This window comes from Suricata suricatta, chromosome 12 (genome assembly GCF_006229205.1).
Source record: "Suricata suricatta isolate VVHF042 chromosome 12, meerkat_22Aug2017_6uvM2_HiC, whole genome shotgun sequence".
NCBI classification, from domain to species: domain Eukaryota; kingdom Metazoa; phylum Chordata; class Mammalia; order Carnivora; family Herpestidae; genus Suricata; species Suricata suricatta.
In genome coordinates this window covers 12,768,138-12,777,466 of record NC_043711.1, presented here as the reverse complement: position 1 = coordinate 12,777,466, position 9,329 = coordinate 12,768,138, and the positions used below count along the sequence as shown (strand labels likewise).

The following is a 9,329-nucleotide window of genomic DNA, read 5'->3' as shown; positions in this document are numbered from 1 at the left end:
AGAGAGAGAGAGAGAGAGAGAGAGAGAGAGAGAGAGAGAGAATGAGTGGGGGAGGGGCAGAGAGGGAGGAAGAGAGAGAATCCCAAGCAGGCCCTGTGCTGCCAGTGGAGAGCCTGATGTGGGGCTCGATCTCATGACCCATGGGATCATGATCTGAGCTGAAATCAAGAGTCAGATGCTTAACTGACTGAGCCATCTGGGCATCCCCTAAAGAAAGAAGATTCTTGAGTGGCTAAGTGAATTGTCCAAGGCTGAACAGTGAGTTTGGTGGGGTGACTCACTGGGCTCCTGCTTCCCAACTGGGGCCTTGCCACTGTCCCAGGGTTTTTTTTTTTTAATGTTTATTATTTTTGAGAGAGAGAGAGAGAGAGAGAACACAAGCAGGGGAGGGGCAGAGAGAGAAGGAAGCACAGAATCTGAAGCAGGTCGCAGGCTCTGAGCTGTCAGCACACAGCCTGGTGAGGGGCGTGTACTCACAAATCGCAAGATCATGACCTGAGCTGAAGTCGGAGGCTCAACTGACTGAGCCCCCCAGGGCCCCCCCCCCAAGGAACAGTTCTTAAGTAGGCTTGGTAGTTTGGGCCACAGAGGGTCACTCAGTTAATCATCCGACTCTTGACTTTGGCTCAGGTCATGATCTCATGGTTTGTGAGACTGAACCCCACGTTGGGCTCTGTGCTGACAGTGCCGTGCGTGCTTGGAATTCTCTCCCTCTCTTCCTGACTCTCTCCCATGCATGAATGTGCTCTCTCTCTCTTAAAATAAATAAGTTAATTAAAAATAAAAAGGAGGGCTGGTGGTTGCTTGGAGCCTCCAGGCCTGACGTATTCCACCCTCTTTCCCACCCTCCCCAGGTCCAAGAGCTCCAGGATTCCCTGCTGAGGCTGGAGCCCTTCCCACCTCCCTCCCGTGGCCAAGCAGGTGGCTCGGTCAGTGGCTCCAGCAGTTCTGGGGTCGATGAGGAGCCGTGGGGGACACAGGTGAGTGTGGGAAGCTCAAAACCACCATCTTGCGATCTGTAGGATTTGGAGCAGGGACACTAAAATCCTAGTCATGCAATCCAGTAGCTTCTGGGCTTGGAAAAGGCCTAAATCCATGATGCTGGGCTCCCAATGACAATCTGGGTGAATCAAGTCACCTCTTTCTGGCAGGACCCCTTCTCCCTGGCTCACCCTCTGCTCCGGCGCCTCCGGAGTGATTCCAGCACTCAGATGCTTGGACCTCTCCGCACTCAACCCCTCGCCCCCGAGATGCGCCTCCTGGAAGCCCAGACAGAACAGCTCCGGGGGTAAGGGCCACACATGCTGAGCTCGTAAGGGCACCGGTTCCTTCCCAGCTGGCCTATAAACCCAAGAGTCTGGAGCTGGAATGGAGTGGGGAGGAGGGTGGCAATCAGTTGGGTCCTGACTGTCCTGTGGGGCCTCTCACGTTCCCCCTTCCCTAACTTTGGAGGCAGGAGCATCGAGAAGCTCAAATGTTTCAACCACCTGCTGTCAGCTGTGCTGCAGGGGTACAAGGGCCGGTGTGAAGGCCTCAGCATGCAGCTGGGCCAGCGGGAGGCCGAAGCCACAGCACTGCGTCTGGCCTTGCAGTGCAGGTCGGTGCACCCACCCATGGTATGGCTAGCATGGAAGGCGAAGGGCATGCTCACCATGACCCCCCATCCACAGGGAGAGTCAGGGCCCCTGCAGGAAAGCGCTTTCCCACAAGAGAAATTATCTTGAAGGCAAGCGCAGTCCAAGGGTGCTGAAGGAGTTTACATGGTCCCAGGGGTGAGGGGTGGGGGACAAAATGAAGGGTCCAGGAGCAAGTGGGGACGTCAGCTGTGCAAGATGGAGCCAGGCGTCCCAGAACTCAGAATCGGTGTCTCTCAGTGAGCACTGTGAGGAGGCATACGGAGTCCTGCTCGCTCTCCGAGAGGCAGATTCGGGAGCAAGAGGGGAAGCCCCTATGAGTGACCTGGAGGTAGCCGAGAAGGAGGCGCAGAGGCTGCTGGCGGAAGAGGAGGCTGCCATGGATGGAGGGGCACCACGGAATCCACAGCCAAGGTACCCCTGGGAACCTCGAGAACTGGAGGGCCAGCGAGCGGGGGTCTTACTAGAGAGTGGGGCTCCCACCGCAGGCTCTGGGTTGGGGTTTGGCATGGCTGTGCCCAGCAAAGCTGGAGTAAGACTCTCTGTGGTTGGTTGCCATGAGGCCCGAGTAGAGTTGGCTGGTTGCCACTCAACAAAGTTGGCATGGTGGTTGGCAGAGGACTCACTGGGGATGGCGTGAAGATGGGTGATGGTGCCCGCTGATCAGAACGGGCATGATGGTGTTTAAGGGGGTTGGCCTACTGCTGGTATGCACAGGGGTTAGCATGATGTTGCCAAAGGCTCAGATGCAAGTAAGCTGAGCAACGTACCCATTGGGTTGGTGGGATGGCATCCATAATGTTGGCAAAAGCAATAGCGCCTCCTGAGTTGGCGTGATGGCTTCCAGCACGGTGGTATGAGCAACAGTAATCGTTGACACGATGGTGTTCACTCCATTGTCTTGATGAATAATGGTGCCCATAGGGGTTTACGTTATTGTGTCCACCATGTGGTATAATAGCACTCACTATAGGGGGCACAGAATCCATCTCGGTCAGCAAGATGGAAGAAGAGAAGACCAAGCCCACAGGTGTTGACATGAAGGTAGCACAACTTTGGCCACCAGTGTTGACATTAGATCCTTCTTCCATTTCCTGTAGCCCTGAGGGCAGCAGCGTGGATCGGCCCACACCGCAGGAGTTGGCTACCCAGCTCTGGGGCTACATCCAGCGTCTCCAGGAGCACCGTGCTCTGGTGAAGATTCCCCCAGAGCCTGGCCCGACTCTGGCACCCATGCCCACTCTGCCCCATGCGGAAGCCATGGTGCAGGCCATTCTGGGGACCCAGCCTGGCCCAGCCCTACCCCGGTTGGAGAAAATCCAGATCCAGCAAGACCTGGCAGCCACACGGGTACACACGGGCAGTGGGCACCATGTCGGTCTTTTCTGGTGGGACAAATCCCCTTAGAGGGATGTGGCTGGGGGACCAAGTAGCAAAGGAGAGTTCCACCTGGCTGGGGGCAGGCTTCCTGGAGGGAGGAGAATTGGGGCTGGGATTTTGAGGGATGAATAGGAGTTTGTCTTCCAGAATTCAGTTTCTCGTAAGACTCTTTTTTTGTTTGTTTGGTTAATTGTTTAAATTATTTTTTCATTTATTTTTTGAGAGAGAGAGAGAGAGGCAGAGAGTGAGCAGGGAGGTGCAGGGGCAGGGGGGGAGACACAGAATCTGAAGCAGGCTCCAGGCTCCCAGTTGTCAGCACAGAGCCTGACACGGGGCTCGAACTCACAAACTGTGAGATCATGACTCGAGCCGAAGTTGGACGCATGACCGATGGAGCCAGCCAGGCGCCCCTCTCATAAGATGCTGAATGTAGCTTCCCCAAATTTCCTTCCTATGGAAAGGAGATGGGGACATAATCTGAGGTGTACACCCTGGCATGAAAGATCTGAGGTTCTAGAGCTGGTTCTAGACCCTTCCACCGAGATGCTACTTGACCTTGTCTAAGATACTTGTACTCTCTGAACTACCGTTTCTATAGCTGTCAATTTTAGGAGAGATTTCCCACCATACAAGACCATGGTAAGGTTTTGAGTTCTTGCCTGACCAGTCCTCACTGGGTGCCTCCTGGGGCCTCAGTTTCCCCAGATCCTAGACGTTCAAACTCTCTGCCCTGGCCTCTCAGGAGACGCTGGCAGACCTGATGCTGCGGCTGCAGTTGATGCGGCGGGAGAAGCGGGGTCTGGAGCTGAAGGAGGCGGCCCTGCGAGCCCAGGGCCCCGCCCACATGCTCCTGCTGGAGCAGCTGCGGTGGGAACAGGCCCAGCTCCGGGGCGCCGGGGCCAGCAGTAGTGGCGGAGACAGCAGCGGAGGAGGGAGCAGTGGAGACGAAGAGGAGCTGTCACAGGTGAGCGGCCCTTCCTGGACCTGGGGGGGCTGGCAGTATACTCCAGGTCGGTGGCCCTGGCGGATCCCAGCCTCCTCTGTGCCTCAGCTGGCATTTCTGCACCAAGAAATGCGCTGAATTGTTAAAGTGCATGTCAAGGATTAGGGGCGCCTGGGTGGCTCCATTGGTTAAGCGTCTGACTTCAGCTTAGGCCATGATCTCTCAGTTCATGAGTTCGAGCCCCACATTGGGCTCTGTGCTGACAGCTCAGAGCCTGGAGCCTGCTTTGGGTTCTGTCTCTCTCTCTCTCTCTCTCTCTCTCTCTCTCTGCTCCTCTGCCACTCATGCTCTGACTCTCTCTCAAAAATAAGTAAACATTGGGGCACCTGGGTGGCTCAGCCGGTTAAGCATCTGACTTTGGCTCAGGTCACGGTCTCAGGGTTCGTGAATTCGAGCCCTGCGTTGGGCTCTGTGTTGATGGTTTGGAGCCTGGAGCATGCTTTGAATTCTGTGTCTCCCTCTCTCTACACACCCCCTCATGCTCTGTCTCTCAAAAATAAATAAGCATTAAAAAATAAAAAATAAAAAAAAGTAAACATTTAGAAAAATGCATGCTAAAGTTCATACCTATACTTTAGGGAGATTTTTTTCTCTGCAGGTCTGGAGCCCAATAAGCCCCAAGGACTTTAATGTCTTCCACTCAAACCTGTACTTCCTGCTTCCCACCCCGAGGGTTATTCATTCTCCGCCATCGCCACCCCAACTGCCCACGCTTCATCTCTTAAAATTTGGGTCTAGCTTCGTTCCTGAGGCCCTCCCTTCGGCCCCATTCTATCTAATCATGTCTGTCTCTGCTTAAAGCCTTCAGCAACTTATAGACCCCTTTGGATCATCTCTCCCACTCCCAAGCCTCCATAGGAGGCTGTGCCCCTGCCAGGAACACCGGTCACCTCCCTCTTTGTCTAATGAAGCCCATGATCTCTTGCAGGTCTGAGCTCAGACATCACCTGCCTCCGGATGTGAGGGAGTCATTTTACCCCAATCAGGGTTTTTCTCATCAGACAGGGGGCTCCGTGAAGGCAGGGGCGGTGGCTGTCACAGTGTGGGTGACTCCGATGGCCAGCTTGGGCTGAACTTGCACGCCACCTGAGCCAAGGTCACTTTCCTCCCTTCTCCAGGGCCCTCCAGCGGTTCTTGGTGGCAGCAGGGGCATGGATGGAGGCCAGGCGGGCAAAGTGCAGGGCCCGGAGATTCTTGCCCAGAAACTGGCGGCGTCGCTGACCCGGTGCGTGTCTCGGTTCTGGGCTGGGGGGTGGGCAGGTTGGGTGGGCCTATGTGAGAATCTGGGGTGGGGGGGGCACTGTGTGCAGAAGAGGGCTGGGTGTATATCCGTGCATAGGTGAAATACCACGGACAGGTGGGTGGGAGGAGAGAAGGATTGGCTCTGGCTACGAGCTCCTCTCTCCTTACCCCTGCACCAGGGCCCTGGGCCTGAGGGAGCAGCTGCAGTCTCTGCGGGAGGAACTGGAACAGGTGGCTCAGAAGGGCCGAGCCCAACGTGCTCAGAGTGCCGAGCTGAACAATGATTTATGCAAGGCTCACAGGTGGGTCCCCCTTCCCTGTACCTCCCCTCGTGACCTCAGAAGTGTCCCTGGCTCCCTGGCCCACAGCCTTCCCGTGTAAGGTAGGTGGCAGGTCCGATCCATCCTGTGCCTCCCTGCCCCCCTGCCCCCCTCCTCAGTGTTTGCCGGCCCCTTTCTGAGCGGGACCCCAGGAAAACTCAGTCTCAGAGAGCTTCCATCTGGTGCTGGGAACACACAGCTCCTGACTTGGGTGGGATGGGGGACTGTTTCCTGGCTCAGCCCACTCACCCCCTCCAGTGCCCTGGTGCTGGCCTTTCGAGGTGCCCACCGAAAGCAGGAAGAGCAGCGGAGGAAGCTGGAGCAACAGGTGGCGCTAATGGAGGTTCGACAGGCAGAGGAACTGGAGGTGCTGGAAGCCACTGTAAGGGCACTGGGGAGGCCCAGACCTGCCTGTCCGCCTCCCCGGCTGGGAGAGACCTTTCTGTAGGCCCCATTCTGGCTGTGTCTGCTTGACCCACACAGCTAGGCCAGGCCATATCATAAACTATCCTGGAGTGATCCTATATCATGTGTGACCTTGAATGTTGGGACCTGTTGGGTGGGACAGGACACTTGGGTGTCTGGGCCCTGATGGAGGGGAGGCTGGGCACTTGAGAAGGGCTCCGCATCTTTGGCCCGGCACCATGTGGCATGTGAATGTGATATGTCAGTGGGATCATGCCAGAGGTCATGCCAAATCTCGGGGTTGGTCCGAGGATTCAGGGGTCAATGAGGTTACATTGCCAGAACCGAAATGCCAGCACTCATTTGTCCTCAGAAGTCCTGGGAGGGACCCCAGGGACAGGGCACCCCTTCCCTTGTCTGTGCCCCCCTTCCCAGGGAGATGCTGGGTTTGGCCTGGCAGATGCTCCCAAGAGGAAAATGCCCATATCTCAGAAGGAAGACTGAGGGCCTAGCAGTTCAGGGTGTGGAAAACTTGCTGGAAGAGCAATCGCTTCCAAGCTGGAGGTGGGGAGAGGAGGAATCGGAGGGCTTTGGAACTTGTATTCAAAGGATATGAAGCTAAGTTAAAGGACTTTTGGGTTGGGGGGCACAGCTGCGGGGAGTTACTCAGGGGCAATGACCGACTCAGAGAGCGTGCTCATGGGTGGGCAGAGGCACAACTCACCCTTCAGGGAAGGCCCTGGGCGGGCTGAATTTCAGCTTTCACCTGCAGGGGATGGGAACTGTTGGTGTCAGGTTAATGGGAGGCAGCTAATTAGCATGTCATTTGCATAGGCCACACCTCCCAAAAGGGGCGATTAGGTGGGACCAGATTATTGGCCAGCCATTCCCTTCCTGGGTAAAGGCTGAAACACAAGCCCAGGATCGGAAAGGTTTTCATCCACAACGTGGTGGGGGTGACTCCCAGCCCACACTCGTGCGGGTGTGTGCGGTGACTGCCTTTTCCAAGGGAGGGCAAGGCGGGCCTGAACTCAACCCGAACCTTCTGACGCACAACTCCTCAGGGATCACTGGGGCTGGTGACCTTCGCACCGTGCAATCTCCCTGGAGGACAGTCAGCTTTGAAGAAAGCAGGGAAACTGAGGAGGGCAAGGTCCTGAGGAGGGTCAGAAGAGCCGACCTTATCCCCTTTTGTCTGCTGCCAAGAGTGCAAGAGTGACTTAAGAGGCCCCCCAATCCCGCCAGTTTGCCAGCTGCGGGGGGAGGGCGCAAAGGGAGACAAGGTCACCTGTTGAAGGGTGGGGAGTGAGTCTGCGCTGTTGGAGGGGTCTGGGGCCAGTTCCCAGGCCACCGGGAGCCGGGTCTGGCCGTTCCCACGGGTGCCCCCTCGGCAGATGGGCCCGGGCCTCTTTGTCCGCCGTCCGCAGCCGCCGCAAGGTCAAATGTCACCGCGGGGCCGCGGGCAGGGGTCAATGGGGCGGGGCCGGACCTCGACCCACCCCCAGGAGGGCCCCAGGGGGTTCAGGGGCCCTGGTGCTACGTGGAGGGGTCGGGGCGGCAGCAGAGGAGTCGGACCAAACGGAGGTTCTAGGATCTGCAGCTGGTATGTCCCTAGTCTCCAAACCGGCCCCAGACTGCCACTTCTGAGCCTCACCTCCCCCGGACTCAAGCCCCAGGTCCCTGCCCCCTGCTCTCTCCAAACCCCTTCTTATTCCCTTCCCAGGACTTTCCCTCCCTTCCGAGATGTACCCCAGCCCCCCAACCAAGAATCCTGAAAAGCCCAGACCAGGGACCTAGGACCCCTGTCCTCACCCGAATAGCCAGCCAGCAATTCCACATTCCCAGGGAGCCCAGAAACAAATGGTCCTTTCTAACCATCCAGACCCTCTCCTCCAGTAGAGTTTACAAGGGCAGAGAGGTCCACTCTAGTCCGTCCCATGGAAAGTCCTTGCTCATGTCTAACTCCAGTTCTTCTTGCTTTCCTGTACTTGCTAAAACCTCTCCCAACTCACACCCAGCCAGATTGTCCCTGGGAGGTCCAGAAGCCCAGGGCTGGGAGTGTGGTGCCTGGCTTGGTCTCCTCTGAAATGTTGCACAGTCTCCAAGATCCCCCCAGCCCCCACCCAAGGTGTTCCCTCAGATGTAATCTGGAGAAGGGGATACCTTTTCCCATGGCCCTTTCCAGCGAGAGGAGGGTGGGGGAGGGGACAGAGGGCAGTTTTCCTGCGGGCAGCCATCAGAGGCCCAGCCACGTGCCCTAGTGTCCAGCTCTGGGCCCAGAGCCCAGGGCAGGGCAGGAGATAAGGCCTGCAACTGGACCTGCGGGACTTCGAGGTGAAAGGTCACCGTAGGAAGGGCTTTGCCAGCTGGTTAAAGGTTAACAGCCCCAGAGCTAGAGGCTCAGGCCTCCCCAGCCCATGGCTGCCTGGGTGTGAGTTGGTTGGGGCGGGGGGGGGGGGGGGGGGGGGGGGGGGGAAGAGGAAGCCAGGGATGGGTGCAGGGAGTCTGCAAGCCAGCGGCAACTGAGAGGCTCCAGGGAGCCTGGAAGAGACATCTGCAGTCCAGCCGGTGGCCCGGCCAAGCCCTTTATGTGAAGCACAGAAAAGGAAATTAAAGAGGAAAAGGGGCAGGCCGCAGTAGGGATGGTGGGCATTCCTGCTGCCTCCCGCCTAGCTGGGCTGGTGGGTGCCCTGCCCCCAGAGGCCTAAAATTCTGGAGAGGGGGCCCCTGACCTCGCGCCCCCGTCCGCCGCAGACAACAACATCCCTTGGCCCTGGAGATTCCCAGCACCAGGTGTCAGCCCAAGCTGAGAAACAGTGGGGTGGGGGGTCGGACGCGGCGACTTTCTGGAAGAGGAAGCAAACACAATCCATCAAGCAACTGTGCAAAGAAATGCCCCAGGGTGTGTGTATGTGTGTGTGTGTGTGTGTGTGTGTGTGTGTGTGTGTATACTGCGCAGGGGCGTGCCCCCCGGGTGCAACTGGCCCCCCATTATTGCTTGTGCGGGGAATGGAGGGGTAGGGTTCCGAGGGGCGCCTCGAGGGCGGTGGAGCGACGCATCGCCCAAGGCCGGAGGTGGAGGGGAGGGCTTGGAGAGACATCTTAGCGAGGCTGCGGAAGGGCAGAGGGCAGCGGCAGCCCAAGCTCCCGCCGCGGCCCGGCAGGGGTTAAGGCTGGAGTCGGGCGAGGGCGGGGGTAGGGGGAGAAGGAGGGGGGGGAGGGTCAGGCCGAGCGGCCCCGTGCTCCGCCCTCGCCCCTCCCGCCTGCCCGGGCGCCGGGCGCCGAGCGAGGCCACCCATGCCCTTATAAGGGTGGCCGTCGCCGGGGCAACGAGCGCCCGCCCCC

The 9,329-nt window shown here is 58.1% G+C and overlaps 1 protein-coding gene across 1 annotated transcript in view; it reads left to right on the top strand.

The window, feature by feature from the left end:
- USHBP1 (USH1 protein network component harmonin binding protein 1) overlaps nucleotides 1-6,103 on the top strand; it is a 7,960-nt gene extending 1,857 nt beyond the window's left edge. Inside the window, exons 4-12 of the mRNA XM_029917236.1 lie at nucleotides 855-980; nucleotides 1,152-1,288; nucleotides 1,457-1,597; nucleotides 1,875-2,048; nucleotides 2,735-2,984; nucleotides 3,757-3,978; nucleotides 5,136-5,242; nucleotides 5,439-5,561; nucleotides 5,838-6,103. Coding sequence (XP_029773096.1) covers nucleotides 855-980; nucleotides 1,152-1,288; nucleotides 1,457-1,597; nucleotides 1,875-2,048; nucleotides 2,735-2,984; nucleotides 3,757-3,978; nucleotides 5,136-5,242; nucleotides 5,439-5,561; nucleotides 5,838-6,027 — 1,470 coding nt within the window. The 3' untranslated portion in view covers nucleotides 6,028-6,103. The remainder of the gene's footprint in view (nucleotides 1-854; nucleotides 981-1,151; nucleotides 1,289-1,456; nucleotides 1,598-1,874; nucleotides 2,049-2,734; nucleotides 2,985-3,756; nucleotides 3,979-5,135; nucleotides 5,243-5,438; nucleotides 5,562-5,837) is intronic.
- Nucleotides 6,104-9,329: the final 3,226 nt, after the last annotated feature.